Source organism: Mesoplodon densirostris, chromosome 15, assembly GCF_025265405.1.
Source record: "Mesoplodon densirostris isolate mMesDen1 chromosome 15, mMesDen1 primary haplotype, whole genome shotgun sequence".
NCBI classification, from domain to species: Eukaryota; Metazoa; Chordata; class Mammalia; order Artiodactyla; family Ziphiidae; genus Mesoplodon; species Mesoplodon densirostris.
In genome coordinates, this window is record NC_082675.1 from 2,260,577 (window position 1) to 2,287,543 (window position 26,967).

The 26,967-nt window shown below is 40.2% G+C and overlaps 1 protein-coding gene across 1 annotated transcript in view; it reads right to left on the reverse strand.

The window, feature by feature from the left end:
* Window positions 1-2,307: 2,307 nt before the first annotated feature.
* The window catches only part of PIWIL1 (piwi like RNA-mediated gene silencing 1), a 34,585-nt gene continuing 9,925 nt past the window's right edge, over window positions 2,308-26,967 (reverse strand). The window contains exons 6-20 of the mRNA XM_060118832.1: window positions 26,844-26,924; window positions 25,995-26,192; window positions 25,444-25,555; window positions 21,638-21,764; window positions 21,314-21,431; window positions 20,686-20,800; window positions 19,366-19,553; window positions 18,925-18,997; window positions 17,233-17,433; window positions 17,016-17,119; window positions 15,779-15,849; window positions 15,220-15,373; window positions 4,667-4,792; window positions 2,580-2,727; window positions 2,308-2,424 (exon numbers count right to left, since the gene is read on the reverse strand). Coding sequence (XP_059974815.1) covers window positions 2,308-2,424; window positions 2,580-2,727; window positions 4,667-4,792; window positions 15,220-15,373; window positions 15,779-15,849; window positions 17,016-17,119; window positions 17,233-17,433; window positions 18,925-18,997; window positions 19,366-19,553; window positions 20,686-20,800; window positions 21,314-21,431; window positions 21,638-21,764; window positions 25,444-25,555; window positions 25,995-26,192; window positions 26,844-26,924 — 1,933 coding nt within the window. The remainder of the gene's footprint in view (window positions 2,425-2,579; window positions 2,728-4,666; window positions 4,793-15,219; window positions 15,374-15,778; window positions 15,850-17,015; window positions 17,120-17,232; window positions 17,434-18,924; window positions 18,998-19,365; window positions 19,554-20,685; window positions 20,801-21,313; window positions 21,432-21,637; window positions 21,765-25,443; window positions 25,556-25,994; window positions 26,193-26,843; window positions 26,925-26,967) is intronic.

A 26,967-nucleotide genomic window follows, 5' to 3' on the forward strand; every position in this document is an offset into this window, starting at 1 on the left:
CTAGGCTTTGTGACCATCTTTGTAATCCTATCTGGTTAGAACCAACCCAGAAGGAAGCAGGGCAAGACACAGGTCCCCGACAGCATCCCACCAGCTATAGGTTCTACACACCTGCTCAACCGGCGTTTGCCCACATTCCCGGACAAACCACCTGGGATATGTTTAATAGTTCACCTGGCCTCTCCCCCACAAGTTCTGATTCCTGGATCTATCTGGTCTGGAGCCCAGTAGTCTATGTTATTTCAAAGCAAAGAAGGTCACGTTTAACATTCCATTTGGGAACCACTGCCTAGGATGACTTGAGAAAGCCAGTCAATAACCCTTTTTGGCTTAAATTAATTTGAGGCTTTTTTGGTCCCTTGCAAAACAAAGTCTTTATGATATAGTGAGGGTCTTTTGAATACTGCAACTTTCCCGGAATTACCACATTTATCAATTTTTCATAGTTTTAAAGATATGAAAGCCTTTCAACTTTAAAGGATAGTTTAAAACCTGCCAAGTATGAGACTTTAATAGCCTAAGTTACTGACTAGCCCTAAAAACCCATAAATAAAAGATGCCCCAAATCCATCTTTTACAGTTGTATAATTAGACTTCCTTATGTTCCTTAATACTGTGACAACATTTAGCAACTTTCATCGATTTTATTGTCTTTATCTGGCATTCTTCTGAAACGTCACAATCTCCTGTGTTTCACTCCTGCTAACGTCTAGAAATCAAACAGGTTAAGGAACTGGGGCTAACAGCCAAAAACAATGTTAGCAACAGTTATTAGCTCAAAGAACTAAAGGGAAAATAAATGGCTTTCATTCATAATATGTTAATAAGGCTAAATCCAAAAGGCAGTTATTTGATAAGAACAAGCACAATAATGGTAAGACAAGTAACTTTACTGAATGGCATTAGTTGAAATGATAGTTCCTGTAGCTTGTGTACGATCATTAAGGTTTACACTCATTACACTTGCAAGCAATGCTTGAAGGTGTTCTCATGGCATACAATCACTCATTAACTTCGAGCCTGCTCTTTGCAAAATTCCCTGAAACGTCCTACAAGTGTGTAGATGTGAATTATTACAATTATCAACTTCACAAAGACACAGACTTCTTAGTCTGCGTTTTCTTACAGGTTCAGGATTTCCAGTCGTACACCGCTCATTGTGAGGGTGCAGCATTGCCCGACAGTGTTGCTCTGAAGTTCGTACGTAACACAAATTTAGCTTTTAAAGATGGAGTTGTGTCCTTTGAGTGTACTCTCCAGCAGTTTTAAAAAATATAATAAATGGAAAGAAAATGCATATGCTTTCAGTAAAAACAAAAACTACACTGTTATATTCAAATAAGATGACAATCACTGCAATTTTATTTTATACCAAATGGAATGGTGTCCCAGTTGCAAAAAAAAAAAGTACTGTTTATATAGACTACTGGCCTCTTTTATTAAGGAGTCTTAAAATGTATCTTTGGACAGAAACTTTTAAAACTTTCAACTATCTTCTTTTTTAACCCCCATAACACCTAGCCCCCAAAATGAAATAAAAATAAGCCTATTTCTCCACAGTCTCACACCTTTCCTATACCTTGTATAGGTTATTTAATGGCAGCTTCTTCTTTAAAATGAGATCATCAGACGCTCAAATAAAATACTATCTTACGACTGTACTGAGCCTCCACTTTATGCCTTTTCTCTCCTTTAAATTCAAAATAAATATTTCAAAAATAAGGTTAATATAGGGCTTCCCTGGCGATGCAGTTGAGAGTCCGCCTGCCGATGCAGGGGACGCGGGTTTGTGCCCCGGTCCGGGAAGAGCCCACGTGCCGTGGAGCGGCTGGGCCCGTGAGCCATGGCCGCTGAGCCTGCGCGTCCGGAGCCTGTGCTCCGCAACGGGAGAGGCCACAGCAGTGAGAGGCCCGCGTACCGCAAAAAAAAAAAAAAAAATAAGGTTAATATAGACTTACAAGTAGGACTTGCTCACTCCTGAAAGCACTTTCAAGTAAATCCCAACTTTTCCAATACTTTAAGAGTCTGTTTATAATACAAAGCACCTTATCCATGTTTTTTTTCAAAACAAAAAATCCTCACAACCTATTTATGAGAATCAAACAAGATAAAATATAAAATCCTAATTTTTACCTATAAAATAAGTCAGTTAGTAGCACTGTTAGAAATAAGACTCTAGATCTCCTAAATTCCTTCCCAAGTTTCACCTGGAAAGATAACAGTTAAAAACTAAAAGCTTCAAAAATCGCCAAGTTGTAATTTCACAAAGAAGACAAACCGCTGCATCCTGTCTTCTTGTCCTGCAGGTCAGAGGTAGTAAAGGCGGTTTGACAGCGACAGGCTGGGCTCTCTGTGAATGCTCTGGCCAACGAGGAAAGCCAGTTTGTGGGCGTACTGGCAAGGGGCAGGGACACGGATGACACCCTTCAGCGGGAAGAGAAAAGGTTCTGTTACTCGGACTCTAACTCTCTAGATTGAAATCTCGGTATTAACTGTAAAAGCCTTAGACAACGTAGCAATTCCATTTTGAAAAGTGAATCTCATTGATGTGAATAAACATCCATTGAAAAAATACTTACTGGCCAGTTATAATAGACATGACATAGCTTGTAAGTTAACCTCTGTATGTGGTCTGGCTTCAGGCCACTGCTGTCATAGATGACGTTATAATGCGTGGGAGAAACACTACCACTTCTCACTGCCTGGCTCACGATAAAAAAATCGTACCTGGAATTACAAAAGAAAGAAACACATGGGTGTAAGGCTCACCTTTTTGAAAGCTAAAATTAAGATGATTCAAGTTTCTTACAGTGAAAAGATCCAGTACACTAAAATGTGACCTCATCTTCTCAAAACGTAGTGTGCTTCCTTGAATTCAGAACGTGTTATTCATGAACCATTTTGGAATGCTTGTGTGTGAAAGAGGTTTAAGATACTACTATTATTTATATTTTTAAATATCTATCATTGATGCCTCGGGGCATTAACAAACATTTGACACGGCTGCTAATTATGACGGTGCCACCGTACCGGGTCACTGTTTCCACTCCACATCTGAGGGAGATGACTGAGCAGCAACAGGCTCTAGAATCAAGAACCAAGTAGTGCAAACGTAAAGGAATATCAGGTTTTTTGTTTGTTTGTTCATTTTTTTGGTACCAATTAAACATCAATCCAGAGATATTGTAATCTGACCTGATACACATATCAAGAAATTAACTCTAATTTATTATGTCCATTGAAACTAGACAAATTTTAAAATCAGAATTGATCTACAACAGATTACTGTTATTTAGCAAAATGAGGGTTTCAGAAATGTTAAATGACTTGCCCAAAAGAACAGAGAAATCACAAAAGAGCTAGAATCAAACCCTCTGTTCCCAGTTTAAGCACGTTACTATGGTTCAAAGTGGACTTCTCCAAGTATCTGAGTAGCAACAGCAGCTGTTCAGTATTAAAGAACATCTGGTAAAAAGTAATCAAATTGTTTTCATACTTTATAGTTCAACTTGGATTTTACCCCAAATTGTTAAAAAAAATTATGACTTTAGGTCAATGTTACACCTGAGCTTTGGTTATCAGAGTAGTAGTACTCTTAGAGGTATCATGAGGTCACTCTGAATCATTAAAGAGAATCCTGCAGGAAATGAAATTGTAGTATCTTAGTTACTATCTTAGCCATTCTGTCTTCCTCCTTCAATGATTTTCCCCAACAGGTTAGAAGCCTTCTGATAACTAACATCTGCCTGAGAGAAAGACACAATCCAAGGAAATGCACCTTGAAAGAAAGTTTCTATACATTGTCAGATAACAGGACTAAACAGAACTAAAATCTGTATTATCATTTGTCTACATAAATTTAGTACAGTAATGCCTCATTTACCTAAGGTTCATACAGAAGCGTTCCACATTCAAAGTTTGCACCTAGGCTGACACTTTACCCTGATTAAAGTTGCCCTTTTTAAAAAGGGCTCCAAAAATTTATATGTGAAGACAGAATCATCACAGCTGTTCACTCCCATGAAGCGGGCATTAATGTGGACTGACTGATGACGTGCCAGCGTGAACATGACCTGCTGCCTTGTACTCCATTCCCCACAAAGGGGTTTACGAGGAACCAAATTTCATGACTTTACAGTCGAACCCTCGTGTGCTAATAAGATCATTACCGTGTGCCCCCGAATGTTCTAGGTGGCTTTCTTATGGCAGAGTGCAGCTCCCGGTTACATAAAAAGTGTTTGCTCAGAAGCCACTTTTCTACCTGAAACTGTGTTTCAGATGACACTTTCTGACCTGTGGGTAACTAAGTGCATTACAGATCTAAAAATTTTGATTGGAAAATAACAATCTATGGATGAGGTTACATATGTAAAAAAAAATGCAAAAGCAATCTAGAGCAGCTGTTCTTAAACTCAGTATGTATAACTAATACCACAAACAATAACCCGCTTCCCCCAGAGAGAAATGGCACAGAAGCCTCTGTTTGCCATTTCAGAGACTAAGTTAATAAATCATGGGCATTATTAGATCAAACTAATGAAAGACTTTAGTATTTATAAGAAATAAAGTATAAGAACTATCAAGTAAATGTGTTAAAGGTGATAAAGTACAGAGGCTATGCTAAAAAACAAAACAGAAACCTATCTTCATCTAATACAGAACTTACCATTCTGGTCTGGTAACCTCTACATCAATAACGGTTCCAGGAAGTGGATTTTGAAGTCTTCCTCCAGACTGAGCAAAAAATCTGGCGTTCACTCGTTTCTTCACCACAATGACCGTTAGTCTTGGGCTTAAGATGGTGATGAATGTAACTGTATTTAGTCAGTCATATTTTCAGGGCACTGAAGCATTCATACATTCATACACTCCACTTAAAAGGAAACGCACATCCCTCTTGGGGCATACTAGCTATCCCAGTTGTGAAGGAGGATTCCACAGCTTGTAAGGGCGAGGAGTTAGGGCCAGGAAACTACTGCGAGTAGAAAATAAAATGGCATATTTGGGCCCTGTGACTCAAGGTCATGTAGATGTTTAATCATTAAACCAAGCAAACGACATACCTGTCTCACGAAAATGTTAAACCCAGCAGGTTTTTAAAGTTCACAGTTTGAAAGCCTTTTCAGTGGGCATTTTCTTCTATGTGGAAAGTAAGATATTAACTCTCAAATCTTGGACAGGTAAGCTAACTTGAGCAGTCTCGAAAGTCTAACTTCCTGCCTCTCCACGTGACTGGCTGACAACACACCGGGTCTCTGTCTCTCCCGGCTCAGCCACTCCGCAGCCCGCCGGCACACTGCCGTTTCCCCTCTCCCTGCCCAGCCCCTTCTGCAGGTGGTTTCCCATGTCAAGACTGAACTCCTCTGGCCTAGGGAGCTTTCAGCTCTGTGTCGCGTTACAGCCACTGCCTCTACGTGCCTTTTGGCTCTCCTGAGGGCAGCCCTGTAACTGCCAGTATGCACTCAGCCTGAATACCCTTTCTATCCATCTCTTAAAGGTTCATTTCACTTTCCCTGTCTGACACAGTCACACTGTGTACACACATCCGTTTGGGAATAAATGAACGAGAACACGCTAAGCACTTAGACCGGTGCTGGCATGTAATAACCCCCGATAAATATTAGGATTTTCAATTCCTCAAGTTTCCTGTGCTCTTTTTCCAGCTAGAACATTAGTTCCTTAAGAGCATAAATATACTTTATTCTACACACCGGGAAGCAGAGGGCTTCACATGCAGTGTGGACCTGGCTGGTAGTGTTTGACTTGGGTAGGCAGTTCACAACATACTGTCGAGACTGATGGTCGGAGAGATCCCCACATGGGAACTTCTGTTCAATCATAAACTTAGTGTGCTCCTTTATGGTAGAAGTAACCAAATATACAAGGGGCAGGAAGGTGATTCTACTTAAGTAAATGGAGGAACATTTTAAGAATATCACTATCTACCCATGTACAATAGACCTCTCACTGCCCAGCTACAGCAGATCTGGATATAACAGAGCCACAGTCTCAGGAATCAAAAGACAAAGTGGGGCTTCCCTGGTGGCGCAGTGGTTGAGAATCCGCCTGCTAATGCAGGGGACACGGGTTCGAGCCCTGGTCCGGGAAGATCCCACATACCGCAGAGCAACTAAGCCCGTGCGCCACAACTACTGAGCCTCCGCTCTAGAGCATGCAAGCCACAACTACTGAAGCCCGCATGCCTGGAGCCCATGCTCCGCAACAAGAGAAGCCACCTCAATGAGAAGCCCGCGCACCGCAGCAAAGAGTAGCCCCCGCTCGCCGCAACTAAAGAAAGCCCGCGCACAGCAAAGAAGACCCAACACAGCCAAAAAAAAAAAAAAAAAAAAGACAGTGGATTTTAGTCCTCTGACATCACAAGAAATGATTTAGCAAATGTGGTGACATAAAGACAAGTAACGAAAAAAGGTGCGGCTACAAAACGTCTGGCGGGAAGCACAGTTTACCGGTACCGGGCTGCAAGTGTTGGTTTCCCATCACTTCTGACGCAGAAACGGACTTCCTAAACTAAGGGAGAATAAAAGTCTGGTGGAGCCGTCAAAACCCCTTCCTACTTCCCTTCAGAATGAGTTCATCCCTCAGGAAGTTCTACTTTCTCTGACCTATACAGCCAGTGCTGGTCCTTGTCCTGAAAACTTACTGCCTCCTAAGAAAATTAAAACCCCAAAGGGTACTCTTCCACGCCCTGTTGACCACATCTGGCATAACCCTATTCGAAGAAATAAGTTCAAATATCTGATTGACCACCCCGTTTCCCTAACGGGAACTGGAAGGAGAAGCAGCGGATTAAAGCTCCACAATCAACTTGATGTACCCTGCATCTGTGGAATACATGAATAGACAATGAATCATCCCAAATTGAGGAGCCGTGTGGATGAAAGGTTCTTGGTGCTGCAGCCAGGAGTCACTGCTGTGCCTCTGAGGTGGGAGAGCCAACTTCAGGACACTGGTCCACAAGAGACCTCCCAGCTCCACATAATATCAAACGGGGAAAATCTTCCAGAGATCTCCATCTCAACACCAGCACCCAGCTTCACTCAACGACCAGCAAGCTACAGTGCTGGACACCCTATGCCAAACAACTAGCAAGACAGGAACACAACGCCACCCATTAGCAGAGAGGTGGCCTAAAATCATAAAAAGTCCACAGACACCCCAAAACACACCACCAGATGTGGACCTGCCCACCAGAAAGACAAGATCCAGCCTCACCCACCAGAACACAGGCACTAGTCCCCTCCACCAGGAAGCCTACACAACCCACTGAACCAACCTTAGCCACTGGGGACAGACACCAAAAACAACGGGAACTACAAACCTGCAGCCTGTAAAAAGGAGACCCCAAACACAGTAAGATAAGCAAAATGAGAAGACAGAAAAACACAGCAGGAGAAGGAGCAAGATAAAAACCCAACAGACCTAACAAATGAAGAGGAAATAGGCAGTCTACCTGAAAAATAATTCAGAATAATGATAGTAAAGATGATCCAAAATCTTGGAAATAGAATAGACAAAATGCAAGAAACAGTTAACAAGGACCTAGAAGAATGAAAGATGAATCAAGCAACGATTAGAAACACAATAAATGAAATTAAAAATACTCTAGATGGGATCAATAGCAGAATAACTGAGGCAGAAGAACGGATAAGTGACGTGGAAGATAAAATAGTGGAAATAACAACTGCAGAGCAGAAGAAAGAAAAAAGAATGAAAAGAACTGAGGACAGTCTCAGAGACCTCTGGGACAACATTAAACGCACCAACATTCGAATTATAGGGGTTCTAGAAGAAGAAGAGAAAAAGAAAGGGACTGAGAAAATATTTGAAGAGATTACAGTTGAAAACGTCCCTAATATGGGAAAGGAAATAGTTAATCAAGTCCAGGAGGCACAGAGAGTCCCATACAGGATAAATCCAAGGAAAAATACGCCAAGACACATATTAATCAAATTGTCAAAAATTAAATACAAAGAAAACATATTAAAAGCAGCAAGGGAAAAACAACAAATAACACACAAGGGAATCCCCATAAGGTTAACAGCTGATCTTTCAGCAGAAACTCTGCAAGCCAGAAGGGACTGGCAGGACATATTTAAAGTGATGAAGGAGAAAAACCTGCAACCAAGATTACTCTACCCAGCAAGGATCTCATTCAGATTTGATGGAGAAATTAAAACGTATACAGACAAGCAAAAGCTGAGAGAGTTCAGCACCACCAAACCAGCTTTACAACAAATGCTAAAGGAACTTCTCTAGGCAAGAAACACAACAGAAGGAAAAGACCTACAATAACGAACCCAAAACAATTAAGAAAATGGGAATAAGAACATCCATATCGATAATTACCTTAAATGTAAATGGACTAAATGCTCCCACCAAAAGACACAGATTGGCTGAATGGATACAAAAACAAGACCCATATATATGCTGTCTACAAGAGACCCACTTCAAACCTAGAGACACATACAGACTGAAAGTAAGGGCATGGAAAAAGATATTCCATGCAAATGGAAACCAAAAGAAAGCTGGAGCAGCAATTCTCATATCAGACAAAATAGACTTTAAAATAAAGACTACTAGAAGAGACAAAGAAGGACACTACATAATGATCAAGGGATCGATCCAAGAAGAAGATATAACAATTGTAAATATTTATGCACCCAACATAGGAGCACCTCAATACATAAGGCAAATACTAACAGCCATAAAAGGGGAAATTGACAGTAACACATTCATAGTAGGGGACTTTCACACCCCACATTCACCAATGGACAGATCATCCAAAATGAAAATACATAAGGAAACACAAGCTTTAAATGATACATTAAACAAGAAGGACTTAATTGATATTTATAGGACATTCCATCCAAAAACAACAGAATACACATTTTTCTCAAGTGCTCATGGAACATTCTCCAGGATAGATCATATCTTGGGTCACAAATCAAGCCTTGGTAAATTTAAGAAAATTGAAATTGTATCAAGTATCTTTTCCGACCACAATGCTATGAGACTAGATATCAATTACAGGAAAAGAGCTGTAAAAAATACAAACACATGGAGGCTAAACAATACACTACTTAATAACGAAGTGATCACTGTAGAAATCAAAGAGGAAATAAAAAAATACCTAGAAACAAATGACAATGGAGACATGATGACCCAAAACCTATGGGATGCAGCAAAAGCAGTTCTAAGGGGGAAGTTTATAACAATACAATCCCACCTTAAGAAACAGGAAACATCTCAAATAAACAACCTAACCTTGCACCTAAAGCAATTAGAGAAAGAAGAACAAAAACATCCCAAAGTTAGCAGAAAGAAAGAAATCATAAAGATCAGATCAGAAATAAATGAAAAAGAAATGAAGGAAACGATAGCAAAGAACAATAAAACTAAAAGCTGGTTATTTGAGAAGATAAACAAAATTGATAAACCATTAGCCAGACTCATCAAGAAAAAAAGGGAGAAGACTCAAATCAATAGAACTAGAAATGAAAAAGGAGAAGTAACAACTGACACTGCAGAAATACAAAGGATCATGAGAGATTACTACAAGCAACTCTATGCCAATAAAATGGACAACCTGGAAGAAATGGACAAATTCTTCGAAATGCACAATCTGCCAAGACTGAATCAGGAAGAAACAGAAAATAGGAACAGACCAATCACAAGCACTGAAATTGAAACTGTGATTAAAAATCTTCCAACAAACAAAAGCCCAGGACCAGATGGCTTCACAGGCGAATTCTATCAAACATTTAGAGAAGAGCTAACACCTGTCCTTCTCAAAATCTTCCAAACAATATCAGAGGAAGGAACACTCCCAAACTCATTCTACGAGGCCACCATCACCTTGATACCAAAACCAGACAAGGATGTCACAAAGAAAGAAAACTACAGGCCAATATCACTGATAAACATAGATGCAAAAATCCTCAACAAAATACTAGCAAACAGAATCCAACAGCACATTAAAAGGATCATACAGGGGCTTCCCTGGTGGCCCATTGGTTGAGAGTCCGCCTGCCAATGCAGGGGACACGGGTTCGTGCCCCGGTCCGGGAAGATCCCACATGCTGCCGAGCGGCTGGGCCCGTGAGCCATGGCCGCTGAGCCTGCGCGTCCGGAGCCTGTGCTCTGCAACAGGAGAGGCCACAGCAGTGAGAGGCCCGCGTACCGCAAAAAAAAAAAAAAAAAAAAAAAAGGATCATACACCATGATCAAGTGGGGTTTATTCCAGGAATGCAAGGATTCTTCAATATACGCAAATCAATCAACGTGATACACCATATTAACAAATTGAAGGAGAAAAACCACATGATCATCTCAATAGATGCAGAGAAAGCTTTCGACAAAATTCAACACCCATTTATGATAAAAACCCTGCAGAAAGTAGGCATAGAGGGAACTTTCCTCAACATAATAAAAGCCATATATGACAAACCCACAGCCAACATCGTCCTCAATGGTGAAAAACTGAAACCCTTTCCTCTAAGATCAGGAACAAGACAAGGCTGCCCACTCTCACCACTCTTATTCAACATAGTTTTGGAAGTTTTAGCCACAGCAATCAGAGAAGAAAAGGAAATAAAAGAATCCAAATCGGAAAAGAATAAGTAAAGCTGTCACTGTTTGCAGATGACATGATACTATACATAGAGAATCCTAAAGATGCTACCAGAAAACTACTAGAGCTAATCAATGAATTTGGTAAAGTAGCAGGATACAAAATTAATGCACAGAAATCTCTGGCATTCCTATATACTAATGATAAAAAATCTGAAAGTGAAATCAAGAAAATACTCCCATTTACCACTGCAACAAAAAGAATAAAATATCTAGGAATAAACCTACCTAAGGAGACAAAAGACCTGTATGCAGAAAATTATAAGACACTGATGAAAGAAATTAAAGATGATACAAATAGATGGAGAGATATACCATGTTCTTGGATTGGAAGAATCAACATTGTGAAAATGACTCTACTACCCAAAGCAATCTACAGATTCAATGCAATCCCTATCAAACTACCACTGGCATTTTTCACAGAACTAGAACAAAAAATTTCACAATTTGTATGGAAACACAAAAGACCCGAATACCCAAAGCAATCTTGAGAACGAAAAATGGAGCTGGAGGAATCAGGCTCCTGGACTTCAGACTATACTACAAAGCTACAGTAATCAAGACAGTATGGTACTGGCACAAAAACAGAAAGATAGGTCAATGGAACAGGATAGAAAGCCCAGAGATAAACCCACACACATATGGTCACCTTATCTTTGATAAAGGAGGCAGGAATGTACAGTGGAGAAAGGACAGCCTCTTCAATAAGTGGTGCTGGGAAAACTGGACAGGGACATGTAAAAGTATGAGCTTAGATCACTCCCTAACACCATACACAAAAATAAGCTCAAAATGGATTAAAGACCTAAATGTAAGGCCAGACACTATCAAACTCTTAGAGGAAAATATAGGCAGAACACTCTATGACATAAATCACGGCAAGATCCTTTTGGACCCACCTCCTAGAGAAATGGAAATAAAAACAAAAACAAACAAATGGGACCTAATGAAACTTAAAAGGTTTTGCACAGCAAAGGAAACCATAAACAAGACCAAAAGACAACCCTCAGAATGGGAGAAAATATTTGCAAATGAAGCAACTGACAAAGGATTAATCTCCAAAATTTATAAGCAGCTCATGCAGCTCAATAACAGAAAAACAAACAACCCAATTCAAAAATGGGCAGAAGACCTAAATGGACATTTCTCCAAAGAAGATATACAGACTGCCAACAAACAGATGAAACAATGCTCAACATCATTAATGATTAGAGAAATGCAAATCAAAACTACAATGAGATATCATCTCACACTAGTCAGAATGGCCATCATCAAAAAATCTAAAAACTATAAATGCTGGAGAGGATGTGGAGAAAAGTGAACACTCTTGCACTGCTGGTGGGAATGTGAATTGGTACAGCCACTATGGAGAACAGTATGGAGGTTCCTTAAAAAACTACAAATAGAACTACCATGTGACCCAGCAATCCAACTACTGGGCATATACCCTGAGAAAACCATAATTCAAAAAGAGTCATGTACCAAAATGTTCACTGCAGCTCTATTTACAATAGCCAGGAGATGGAAACAACCTAAGTGTCCATCATCAGATGAATGGATAAAGAAGACGTGGCACATATATACAATGGAATATTACTCAGCCACAAAAAGAAACGAAATTGAGCTATTTGTAATGAGGTGGGTAGACCTAGAGTCTGTCATACAGAGTGAAGTAAGTCAGAAAGAGAAAGACGAATACCGTATGCTAACACATATATATGGAATTTAAGAAGAAAAAAAAATGTCATGAAGAACCTAGGGGTAAGACAGGAATAAAGACACAGACCTACTAGAGAACAGACTTGAGGATATGGGGAGGGGGAAGGGTAAGCTGTGACAAAGCAAAAGAGAGGCATGGAAATATATACACTACCAAACGTAAGGTAGATAGCTAGTGGGAAGCAGCTGCATAGCACAGGGAGATCAGCTCGGTGCTTTGTGACCGCCTGGAGGGGTGGGATAGGGAGGGTGGGAGGGAGACACAAGAGGGAGGGGATATGGGAACATATGTATATGTATAACTGATTCATTTTGTTATAAAGCAGAAACTAACACACCACTGTTAAGCAATTATACTCCAATAAAGATGTAAAAAAAAAGAAAAAAAAAGAAATAAAGGATTTCTGTTCAAGCCAAAATAAAATAAAATAAAATAATTAGTAGTTATGAGATGTTTGAAGTACTTTGAAAAAATAATTAGCTATATCTGAATGCAGCAATAAACTGACATTAAAGTTTTAATGTCAAAAAAAAAGACAAGTCACAAGTATGCTAAAGTGACTTTTTGATTTGTTCTTATACCAAACATTCTAAATTAACTAATCCATGACGCATCTTTATAAAAAGTTCACATCAACATTTCAATTAAAAAACAAATAGGATAAAAGAAAAAGGATAAAAAACAAAAAGGATAACTACAAACATTACAGTCCAAACTCTGCATTTCTTCAAAGTGAGGAATAATTCTTGGATATTATTTTACTGTATATACAACTCCAAACTTGTTTCTAGATGAATTACCTACTATTTATTGAGTGCTTACTGGGTACTGTGTGAAATACATTAAACACTCTGACTTATTCCTTTCATCAGCCTTGGTTAAGTTGCCTCCCCTGTTTCACAGAGGAAGGCAAAGCTGGGATTAACCCGACTCTGATTTTAAGATACGTGCCTCCTGATCACTAATCTTTGCAGCCGCCAAACAACAGCACGATTCACGACGTGAAATCTCCTTCATGCAATGGTCTGTTATACACTAGTCCAAGCAATCAATTTAAACCCTCCTTCCCTGAAACATGTGTTCCTATTCGCCAACGGGAAGCTGAGCAGGAAATCCCACCAGCCTCCTCAGGCCCAGCTCCACCCCCTTGTAGAGGAGGACCCTGTTCACAGATACTCACTTACAGGGCTCGAGTCTCCTCTTTGAGAACTATTTCTGCCAGTCCTTCTGGGAGCCAACCCAAAGGGCTCCAAAGACTCAAAGAACCAGAGATGCAGGCCCCAGCAGGGACAACAGTGTTATGTTCCCAGCATCCCAAACATTCAGCCTAAGGAAACAAGATGAACTTGCACTATTACCTCTATGCTTCACCTCTTGAAATTTTCTTTTTCTCTAGATATGAGAAAGAAAGCAGCTCAGACTAGAAAATTCTGAGTGCTGAAGTAGTAAACAACTAAAACAATACCTAAGAAAGCAGCGGTCCATCTGAGCCCTTCCCCTACTCCCTTCCACCACATCACCCCTCTCCATAAGGACCGAAAATCCAAGGGATAAAACACAAGTTAAGGCTTACAAAACTTCAGAAGCCAAACTAAAATAAATACCATTAGTTTAATGAGAAAACACAAGCACTGGGAATTTTAAGAGGACAGGAAAGAACATTAACCGTCAGTTACAAAATATTAAAAAAATGCCTGTTAGCATTTTAATCTGAAACGCAATTACTTCAAAAGAGATAAAAAACACCCCCGACACGCTCTGAGAACTTACTAGCATAATGATCTCATTGTAAGAAATGTGTAGAATCAACACTTAGAAGGGGTCTTTCAGAATCTGGCCAAAGAAGACTTGGAAGCATCCTCCAATTTAGCTAGAAATAAGCTCTTAATGCTCATCCCATGGGCCTATAAATCACAGCGAGCCCAGGTACAGTCAAATGACTTTCAAAATCCCTCAATTTTTATAATGATAACAAATACCGGCTGAAAAAGTCTGGCAAAAATAATCAGTGTTTAAACATGCACGTGCAAGCACATATAAACAGGTCTCCTGGATTTTCTAAGTACCCTTAAAAATCAAATCCACAAATCTTTAATACATTATGCGCTAAGCTCTTACTAAACAGTCCCTGATCTGGACTTCCTTACAATCTGATAAAGAAAATAGCAAAAGTTAAACAACGTAACTTATTAAAACAGCCATCTTGAGATGGTATGCAATGTACTGCCAAATAGCACGAGCAATGACCTCTGCAGGAGAGCAGAGGAAGGCGAAACCCAGTACAGCTTTCAAAGGAGACCGCGGGCAGCGTTCAGTTATGAGGAGCACTAACTCCCCTGGGTTGTGCAGACCGCCTAAAAGGGTGAAGTAGAGCCATCTCCCCTATGACACCAAACACAGGCCAAGCATCTTACCCACCAAGCGCCAGTCCAGCTCAGTTCACACAGAAATCAAACAAGTATTTACAGTACAAAGAGGTAGAAAAAAAAAGTTAAGACTATCTGGAATACGTATTCCAATAACCAATTCTGTGGATGCCTACGGACGTACTGGGATAATCAGACCCTCGTACTTCAAGGCTCTAAGGAGAGAAAGGCGGCAGCAGACGATCGGTAAAGGCATCTCCATGCGTCATTCCTTGAAGGAGCTCCCGCTCTACATTTCCAGCCTGCCCCTCCTCCACAAAAAATTCTCCACAAGACAGCCCCCCAACCCAAACCTCTTCCATTACCTCAAGCCTGACTGCACCTGTAAGGTTAGATTCTCACCGGTTCACCCTGTGACATTATTTTCAAAAATACAAAAGTGTAATTTTATAAAGAGAAAATGATTACATTTCGCATGCTTACTTGTAACCTCTACCAACAGATTTTAGGCAATCCAGAAACTGTGGTACTTCATAGTTCACCAATGTGTTAAGCTGACCGTCTCCTACGCCATCCCGATACACGATAATTCGACTAGGCAAGTATTCGTTGCAGCTACTCCAAGCCCTCAGAGCAGCTGAAAGAAAGCCAGACAAGTGTTAACTACATTAACACAGAACAAAAATGTGCTTCTACCAAATTCTGGGCACAGGTTTTTTTCAGAAACATAGCTTTTTTTTTTTTTTTTTTTTTTTTTTTGCGGTATGCGGGCCTCTCACTGTTGTGGCCTCCCCCGTTGCGGAGCACAGGCTCCGGACGCGCAGGCTCCGGACGCGCAGGCTCAGCGGCCATGGCTCACGGGCCCAGCCGCTCTGCGGCATATGGGATCCTCCCAGACCGGGGCACGAACCCGTATCCCCTGCATCGGCAGGCGGACTCTCAACCACTTGCGCCACCAGGGAGGCCCAGAAACATAGCTTTAAGACAATTTCTTGAAGACTCTAGTTCAGAGGCCAGACGGAAACCACAACAGGAGACTCACCTTGCAAGCAGACTTTGAGCCCATCTACTAGCTCTTGCCCTCTATCTTGAAATACACAGCGAGAGAACCAGCTATTCAGAGAAAAAAACATGGCAGCGGTGAGAATGCAACTGTCTAGAAGTTTTTCACTTTTGAATCATTCTATATCTATGTTACCCTTAGCCATTCATGTTCTTTAACTTCCTTTTTGAAATCTTAAGCAGAAGGGACAAGATACAGGAAATCTTCATAAAGTTTTCTTTCATTATAAATCGGTCCCATAATTCCATCACTGAGAAGAAAATAAAATTTAAGCCAGAGATGCCTCCTAGGTTTACACCTCAAAACACACAGAACGGGCTTCCCTGGTGGTGCAGTGGTTGAGAAGCTGCCTGCTAATGCAGGGGACACGGGTTCGAGCCCTGGTCTGGGAAGATCCCACATGCTGCGGAGCAACTAGGCCCGTGAGCCACAGCTACTGAGCCTGCACGCCTGGAGCCTGTGCTCCGCAACAAGAGAGGCCGTGACAGTGAGAGGCCCGCACACCGCGATGAAGAGTGGCCCCCGCTCGCCGCAACTAGAGAAAGCCCTCACGCAGAAACGAAGACCCAACACAGCCAAAAATAAATAAATAAACAAATGTGGGGTTTTAAAAAAAAAGAATATTATAAAAAAACACACAGAAGCACACTCTTACTACTATACTCTTGATAAAAGATACTTTTCTAAAAGATAAAACACCTTGAAATGTGCCCATTAGTAACGCTAACACATCAATGCTTCAATTTTCATTCTTTCTATTCTTGGCAATTCTATTAGTTCTGAGAAAAGCACTGAAAAATAATTTCACTATGTCGAAATACAAGTGACTGGGTAAACTCAAGTGGGTTTTCCAAAATAAAGTTAACATGACAACTTGAAATTACATTCAGTGCTCAATAAAGTTATTACAGAAGTTTTCAGAGACACAGTCACATTTAAAGAGATGCATCCTCCCCACAAATACAAATAATAAAATAACCTGAAACACAATCTGACCACTACATCAGGTTAAGGGCCAGTGAAGGACATTAAAAATGGTAGGGTAGCTAATAGCTGGTTTCCTTTTCTAACTTTTCTCTTTTACTGGACCTAACGTAAGAGAAATCAAGGTAAAGAATTAACACGACCCCTGTCCTCCCCAGACACTGGCCCCTGGACTCGTGGCCTGTGTTGCCTATGTCTAGCAGTTAATCTGCGGCTACCAAAGCCCACTCACCGGGTCATCCCTTCATTGATGCTTGCTACAAAGCCTGCAATTGACCTCCGTCCAGCTGTGGTGTCATGGTAACAATCAATGCCAACTATCATGGCTAGCTTTAGCTTCAACAAAAACATCGTAATGTTAGATACAACAGAATATCAGCAGTATTTAAAAAATCCATTTTTCTTAAATAACAATGAAAACTTTTATCCACCAATTAAATCAAACTTACAGGCATACCAACCCTCCAAAGCTCTCCTCCCATCTTGCAGTTCATCTGCAGGGCGATCTTTGTAGCAATGGCCATGACAGTCTGTTGTCTGCCTAAGGTTCGGGCCAACACACACTGACTTGGAGTAGGGCAATCTGTACATAAGTATTTTTTAATAGCATCATATTTGTCCTTCCGACTGCATGACAACAGACAAACAACCTAAAAACGAACAAAATGCCCTCATTACAAAGAATTAGGAAACTGATAATTAAGTTCAAGGAAGAAGACAGGAAACCAAACCCACAAAATCATTTACTTTACTATTCATCTCTGCCATGTAGCTAGTAAGTATGACATTAACTTCTAGCTCATGCTCACTACATTCGACTATAGGTAACAGATACTAATAAAGAAAGCATGTTAAGCAAATAATTCAAAACTTGAGAACATAGTTAAAAATGCTCTTTTGCCAGCTTGGAATACTTGAGAGGTAGGGAATAGGGCAAAACAAGTTAGTGATAACCTATAGGTGGACAAATAAAAGATTTTCTAAAATGCTCACAATTTTCTTACTCATGACCCACCTAGAATCATGGCTTTTAAACTTTTAAAGCTCTGGCTTGAGAATATGATCAAACTATGAAATTTCCTAGGAAGTCCATGGGCACTGCTGGGGAAGCTGAAGTACCTGATCTAAGCAGACCCCTGCCCCAAATGGGAAGATGTTAGTCAAAGGGCACAAACTTCCAGCTAAAAGCTAAGTTCTGAGGATCTACTGTACAGCATGGTGATCACAGTTAGCAGTACTGTATTATATACTTGAAAGTTGCTAAGAAAGTGGATCTTGACCGTTATCACCACATACACAAAAAGAATTGTAAGTATGTGAGGTGATGGAGGTGTTAACTAACCCTATGTGGTCATCATTTCACAATGCATACATGTATCAAGTCATCACACTGTACACTTAAAACTCACACAACGTTACATGTCAAGTACATCGCAAAACAGCTGGAAAATCAACCAACCAACCAAGCCACCTACACCTGCCCAAATTTTGAGGATTCAAGTTTAAGTTTGGGAGCTGAATCCAGCTCTTTAACTCACTGCTGCATTCTCCAGTTTATATTCTCAGATTCTTATCTTTCTTTCCATGGCCCCCAATAAAATCGTTTTCCTACCCCAGGTGTCTCTATTGTTCCAGACAACCTGATAGTAATTTGCCTGTGGCATTTAAGTATGAGATAAAGGACTAAAAGGAATCCATTAGAAGCCAATTCATTTCTTGGGTTTAGAGCAACACAGATAGGCTGTTTATCATTAAATTTGTCTTTGCCGCCTTATTCATTATACTTAAGTGTAACTACAGATACCCTAACTACACTGTGTGTGCTGAACATCTAGGTACTGTTTTTTTACTCTTGTGCCTTTTCTCCCCCCAGATTTTCTAGAGTAATTAAAGCGTGTGAGTCCGGGTAAATTTAAGATGGCTTTGTTGTTCTCCACCCCTTGCTCACTGTTCACAGTGTACAACAAGCTCCTAGGCGCACGAGTAAAGCCGCATGAACTCAGCTATCTTAGGTAGGTCAAGTATGTATTTCGTGACCGGTTTGGGAACCTAATTATCACATTTACAACAACGGACTCAAGTTCTAAGATTTACAGCAACGGATTCCAGGCCAACTGCCTCCACGTCAAGCAGCTCCTTACTATCTGGGTGTCTGCTGTGACCTTCTGCTGTAAGACTCTTAAATAGGCTTCAGTCCTGTCGTCCACTTCAATCCTGGAACAGAAATACGTAATCCAACATTCAGAAAACGGAACAACAACTGTACTGTGCGGTAAAAGGCTCCTACAGATTACAACACACAAAACACTTCTGTACAAAACGTGAAATAAAACACCAGGCGCAGCCATGCAGTCGAAAGGCTGCTTCTGATTCACAGCAGCACAAGTCTGAGCGACAGTCCTGCCCGTCCTCCCTCCAACCTTAGTGACTCAGATACATTTCTGCGTCCACCTTACAGGGAACTGTATCAGACCTTTAAAGTCATCTCATGTTTTTGATAGTTTTATTAACAGTTTGAGTTCCCACACCCTCCAAATGACTGCTAATCAATTTTCAGAGTAGAACTGACCTGATGAACTTACATTACTGCTTTTTTCATCTGTATGCCCATGGCTGGTGTAACTTTAAATAGATTTTGTATCAGCACATTGGCTGCTTCATAATCTCTCCGACTGTAGATCAGTAGCCAGTTATCTAGTGGCTTAACACTAATTAACGGTGCCCCTCTTGTTTCCTTTGACCAATCTGCAAACTGTGGCCTGTAATCGAACTGGAAGGAAGTTCAGAGACACTGTAAATTCCATTGTAAGTTCTCGGTGATAAAGCCAGAAAGTCTTCAGTAATTCTACCATGGCATATTCTAAACCTCAGAGTACTACTCTTAAATTTGAACTGCGGTGACGGACGAAATGCCCTTAGTGAGGGGAAAAAAGATACAAAAATGTATCCAAAGGGTTATGTCAATTTTATTTAAAATACATTCATATTAACGGCTGCCACTCAAGTGCCTACCTGTCTGCACCAACTACTCTAAGTATCTCAAGTTGCGGTCTTCTTAATCTTTCTAAACTCTTACAAGGATAAGTGTTATTTCCCTCATGATAAAGATATAAAAAAAATAAGGCCTTATAAGTTAAGCACCTTTATGACTGAGGTGTCAGATACTGAAAGCAAGCTGTGAAAACATCTGACGGCAAGGCAGAAAGCTAACAGACTCCAAGCACAGCGACCCTGGAAACATTTACCACAGAGGGAAAAACCCAGTGCTTTCTACATGTCCTACTCACCTCCGCAACAACGCTTATACAGGAATATATATTAACTACAAAGGGTAATAAAAACAACTGCAATTAAAGTATTAAGCTACATGATTAGGCTGTTATTCATAGAACATTTAGAAGACAGAAGAGCACAGCTTTTTACAAAAGGATTTTTAAAATTTTGGCACTTGTAGTGCTTCAGTTACACAACAACATATTTTTTGAATACCTGCTTTCCTTTTCTGAAAATATAAAAGACATCACAATATTTAATATAGATCCCTAACAAACAAGTGGTCCACACAAAAATGAAGCCAAATAAATTGGGAGCTTTCCCTGTAAAAGATCACTTCAGTGGCAGATGAAATATCAACCCATTCAGATACTTAGACTTCTACTATACCTTAATTTAAGTAACTTAGCTTATTTTAAAAAATTAAGCCACCTTTTAGCTACGTCTCACGGACGGCCTGAGGAGCAAGCTGCAGGCTTCGCCCCCTCTGTGCTCACATCAGTCGACAGTGGAGGTGCTCGGTGGGGAGAGGGCTGCCCTGGCGTGGAAGTAGGGTATTTATCCCTGCTCGCTCTACTGGGAGTCTAACCCAAATCTGAGTGGACGGACAACTTGAAGAACGGCCTTACCGTTCTTCCACCCTGATAAACCTTCTCTGCTTGCAGGATTCTTCCCGAGAAGGACAAGGACTTGGAGTCGAAGCCCAAACCCCAGTCTCGAAGCTCCCTCTGCACGTTTTCGTCTCTGTGAATGTAACATATTGACATAATGCCGCTAAATGTAAAAAAACAGAACAAAAACTAGTGCACACGTGCAAACAGAGACCCACTGCGGCCTGCAACACATTTCTCTCAGGACTAAAACCCTACCGAGAGTGCTAGGAAAGCCAGACGTACAATCTATTTTTCTCTCATCACAGCTCTGTTTCCCTTCATGATATCCTTTCATTTAAAATTCCTGATGCCCAAACTATCTCCTCCTCAAAGTAAACAAAATGGTATAACAAAGAGAAAAACATAGACTTGTCCCAAACCATTTTGCTTTCTATTCTATTCTTTTTCTAACAGAAGAATTAGAAATACCACAGGCTACAAGGTTTAATTATTCCCTGACAAACAGTAGCCTCACTTAGAAACATGAAGAACCCACCCTGAATACGGCAAATACAAAGCGAAACACAATTACCTTCTGTCACTCCTCCAAACCCACGAAAATAAAGAACTGAAGCCATACCCCAGCGCAGCAGAGATGACTTACTTATGAATGTAATCAATCAGTCTTCCTACTTCACGCAGCCTTTGTTCTGGAGTTAGTCTTGTATGAAGAGCCAAGTCTTTCATCACATGAAAATCATTACGCATTTTATCAGTTAGACCTTTAAACAGAATGTTTAAAGGGATACACGGTTAAAGAAACAGGAATCGTGTCTAAGTGTCTGGAGTGTCGGGTGGTGGTGAGTGAAAGAATTCTGAGGAGACAAAGCAGCTTTAAGGGCTTTTGGGGGACAGAGGGTGTGGAGGCATGTGTAGTGACTTCTAGAACAGACGGGGAACGGAAGCTGTAGAGAAGAGTCAGCGGTACCTGTGAGGTAGCAGAGCTCAGGGATGAGCAGCGTCGGGCTGGGTACTGCGCCTCTGGGGCCTCTTGTTCTCTTCGGCTGACTGACCAAAACTGGCTGTTTCAAGTCGGTGATTTCTTGGTTATATTGCTATTCAAGGGAAGAAAGTATCACTGTTCACAGTAAATGCCTTTAGTCACATGTCATTTTGTAATGGACAATGAAAGTTTTTTTTAAATTAAGAATTGATGCCAACAGCAACGCTAGTATCAGTTTCCAAGTATAAAAATTGTCTTTTTAATCCTACTAGACCAGGTTGTGACTTATATGCTCTGCTGAGTACCTCATCTTTTCTCCTAAAAACTTAGATGGTCAAGGACAGTAAGGCTCTAAGTTTTGACTTTCAGTCACAGTTCTGTTTACTTCATTTTCTGACTTCTTGGTTTAGAAACAGTAGTCTGTGTAACTCCAAGTCTTCACCACAGTGTAATTCCTCTAAAACTACTCTTATTATAGTGAGGACTAGCTTGTGAAAGTCGCCTCACTGTAAGAATAAATGGTGGAAGGAGGGGGTTTGCACACTACGGGACATTTTTAATTAGGGAGAGTTTCTCCTTTGAAGCTGAACTTCCATTTAGTGGTATTAAGATTCCCCACATGTAATCACTATCTAGGGTAAGTTTTTACAACCCGTAAAGAGACCAAAAATGTTGATGCTTAGTATCTAAAGAACGTGCGAGACGGCTCTCCAGCCTCCAGTTCAGCTCTGCAATTCAAGACCACGCAGACTTCTCTCAAGTTATCTTCCCTAGAGCTCCTGGCCCTGTGTCTTAAAGACCCTGTTTCCATCATCTCTTGTATCCTCTCCTGCCATCTTTTACTAACCTGGTTAATTTAGATCTAACTTTTTATCTTTAAAACAATCGCATCTCCACTAAGCATACAGGGAGGTGATACCATCATGGCCATTTCAAGAGTCCTGGTCTCTCAAGAGACTACGGTACCTGCCCGTTCTTTCTTCCTATCGTACAGTTAAGGTCTTGGCCACCTACCATCATGAATTAAGAGACCATGAATTCTAGCTTGTCACTGACTTTGTCCTACATTCAACTCTTTACCAACCACCCACAGAAAAGCCTTCATCGCAGACAAGAAACTTCCAAGTAGAACATGCCTATCTGACCTCTGCTCCATTTACCTATACTACTTATTTATCACACTACTTTATTACGGGTCTATTGACAGTCACCCTGCTTACACGTCATTCACTTGGGTACACACACAGGTAGAAACGTGGTAGTAACTTCAGAAGTGTTCCTATTCTCTGTTTCACCAAAGGGCTTTCAATGCAGTTCTTAATTACAGAGCTGTGGGATTTCCCGCCAGTTCTTTTAACATTTTCCCCTACATATGAAAAACTAGCACTTTCATTTGTCCAATGCTACTGTTAAACCTTTTCTTTTTAAAAGTGATTGACCATGATCTTCCCTTCCAAAGGCCCCTCTCTCCCACTGAGTGTTTCCTAGATATTATCTTCAATATACAAGAACTAAGCCATCACTTATTACTAAAACTCCATTTCTGCTAGGAAGTTCTAAGAATACCTTGATTCTTTCAAATATTTCAAGCCCACCCCTTTTGATTAATTAGATCTACTAGACACCTTTATCCCTGGTCGTGACAGAAATCTTCCCTGAGGAAGTAACCTAAGCTGACATGTCAGCCTAAGAGCAAGCGTCAAGCATGCAGAGCGAGCGCTGGCAGGCAGAGGGAGCCCCGTGGTTGGATAAGGCGGCTGGGCAAGTGACACGATGAGGACACACAGCGGCTACATCATTCAGGGTTTCACCGGATAAGGAAAAATGTGCTTATTAACAAGACACAGGAGCAACGGGAAGCCACTTAGCAACATCAGATTTGTATGAGTTTTGACATGGATCAGAAGCATAAGAAATGAAAACTAAGAGACCAGTTGAGTGAGAGAGAGAACTGGGGCCTCGACAGGAGGTGGCAGCCACTTAGAAAAGGAGAAAAGCGAAGGTATTTCAGATAAGCTAGGTAGGGTGACAGGATTTGACAATTAGTTATACAAGGTAAGCTATACAAAGCATGGTGATCTGAGGTTTGAATTATCCATCATTCACCTGTTCACGCGAATACCTGAGTGCCTACTTAGGCACTGGGGCATACATAAACTATAAAATCCCTGACTTGGTCGAAGTGGTGTTCCCTGCTCTGATGAAGAGCACTGCACAGGGCCAGGCTAGGGGGATATCACATGTTCAATGTTGGTCACAGGTAAGGCATCTCTGAGACATCCAAACATTCAGAACAAGTAGGTTTAGACATGCCTAGGGCTAGAGCTAGAAACCTGAATTGTTAACACATCATATGTGAAGTCTTCACATAGACTGGAGATCACCTGGAGAGTATAAATATACAGTAACTAGGGACCTGAGGCAGAACCTTTAAGTATGCCAGCATTTAGAAGGTCCCTTAAGGGAGAATAAGCAGGCATGTAAGATTCAATACTGGTCAGAGGAGGGGAGAATCTTCCCTGACTTCGCTTCAGGTTTAAATCAAACTTTCAACTGTGTCCTCTTTATATCTGCTGTTGGTATATACCAATTATTCCCATCTCTGATCATGATTATTAAAAGGAACTACAGAAAAATGCCAAAACTCATTTCTCACAGTAACCTCTGACACCCAGAATCTAGGTTAAACATGGTTGGAGTCCTCAAGGAGTTTTCAGAGGCTGAAAACAGCAGTAGGGAAATCAAGCTGAAATGACCCTTGGCCTGTTTTCATTTTGCCCAGAATAAGACCAGTTCTTAATGGGACTTCTCAGAGAATCGTTTCCCTCCAGAGTGGTATCTGATCTGCTCAGTCACAGGAGAGCAGCTGAAGATCAGGCAACAGTAGATATTCAGGAAAAAGACATTTCAAAGGTCACTAGTCGGATGTATACTTTTGACACAAAATATAAACACATAATAGTTCATTTACTCCATTTTTTAGAAAAAGGAAATAATCTAGAGAAAGTAGGAAAAAATGAAATAAATTTTAGCACTTCAAAGACAGGTTTTAAGATTTTAATTAATGTGTTTTCTTTAAATACTTTTCCTGCACTTTTAACAGAGCACATCAAATGGAATGTGACCTTCTAAGGATATAGGGGCAGATCTGCTTATCTCTGAACACTACAGCAGTGTTCTGATGCCTTCCTGGAAACACATTTTATTCTCTTCTAGTCAGTGGTTGCTCTTTCTTGCTATTTGTCTCTCGTGTCTTTGTCCATTTAGTGACCACTGTGCTGATGGCTAGAATCACCTTTATAAAACTGGGGCTGGGGGCCACCCAATAACCTGACCTAGCCCACACGAGACAAGTCTGTCTCACTCTGTCAGCATGTAAAACAAAAGTAAGAGTTAACCCATCTGCAGATTTATCACAACGGATGCTAAGGGTTCAAAGATCTCTAGCCCACGCTGCCAGCTGAAGTTTAAAAAAAGTGCTGGCTACAGAGTAAGAGACAGTATATGCTGAAATATTAACCTGCACTGTTTTCCTACTTGTCCTCCGCATGCTGAAGTTCAAATGGAACCTTGTATGCTACTGCAGAAAAGGAACCAGGACAGGGCACAGCTCATTGGCGAATGAGCTAAATATGCTGTGACCGCCTTAATAAACACATTTATAGACAGCTTCAAAAGCAACTTGTTCCATATGTACCCCCGTTAGAAAATTCTACTGAAGAGATTTCAGATTTCTCCTAAGGTCTAAGTCCTTCACGGTACAAAGGTAAAAGTCCACGTGAACACCTTACCTTCCTGTAGTACTCTAAGAAACTGACTTCAGAGCCGTCGGCTTTCTTAAAGGTACTCTTTGGAGTCTGGTCCCAGTCAATATCATCTACTCTGTATGTTTTATTGTTATACCTACGGAGTTGAGATTTTATTGGTATTTGATGAAAATCTGTAGAAATGTTATTAAAAAGAGGGGCTAGACACTATGTACTCTGTAAAAAATAAAATTTCAAATCAGTTGGTAATATACAATATTATGGAAAGATAAAGGGAAAACAATTTCTTAAAGACTATGCTATACACTAGATGGATGGGGAAGTTAACTCAACTATTAGAAAATAAAATTAAAACTAAAAAGAATAGAAATCATTGGCTATTTCTCCTTTTAAGATGTGTATATTCCCCCAAAACTTTTGTTCTTAAGAAAGGTTATAAATATCCCTCTCCCGTTTTTGTGCTATTCCCACCTCTCAACTTTAAACCCTACTTTCTCTCCATCTAACATTATAGGACTAGAAAGCCTCAATATCTTCAGACTTGTAAAATTATTTTGCATTATTAAAAGCCTTACTTGGTGAGAACAATTAAACCTATCAGCTCTTTACAAACTTGTTCTTGAAAGTTATGTTCTTCAGTTTGATGAAACAAGTTGAACATGAAATCTAAAACAGTTTCACTTCGAAGGACTTTATGACTGACATCAGTGCAAAGCATGATGTTATTTTCATACTGAAGAATAGAAGTAGTGAAGCCAGGCCAAATCACCAACCTGTCAAAGACAATGAATGCCATGAAGTAACCTCTATGAATATCCAAACATGTTTTGTATGTAACAAGTTATGGTTTTCACATTTATTAACTGGGTCAATAGTACAAGTCTTTGAGTACATTTACTTAGCTTCAGGTTTTACAGGGTTCCAGATAAAGTCTGATCTTTTTAAGATCTTCAACAATGAATGTTTATAATAATATAATAACTTTATAAGTTCCATTTTAAATTTAATATACTAACTTTATTAAATTTTATTACTTTTATTGATCTAAGACTTGAAAAATCTAATTGAAAGCATCTACATTTATTATAATAACCCTAAACCACTTGAGCTGCAATCCTGATACACTGCAGTAACTTCTGAAGCGATCGTCACTAGCTGATGAGTTTTGCTACCTAAGAGCAAATACAACCTTTGTGTTGATTAACTCTTTATGCTTTTCCCCCATGACAAATAAATATCACATGATTTTTTAAAATCCAAATATTCTGGGATGTCTCCTTTATTATTTAAGCCAGGTTAAATGTTCACTTAATGTGATGGGTACCACTAGCAGCCACAGTAAATCTGATCATTTCAAAACAGAGCATCACTATCAAAGTTTGTGATTAAACCTAAGGAACAGAAACTTTCCACTTCATACAAACCTATGATTTGGAACATCAATTGGGTTACTTGGGTTATAAAAATTCCGTCCAATCTGCTGCAAATTCATGATCTTTAAAAGCCTATAATTTGAAAGGTCAGAACAGAGAAATGAATATTGATAAG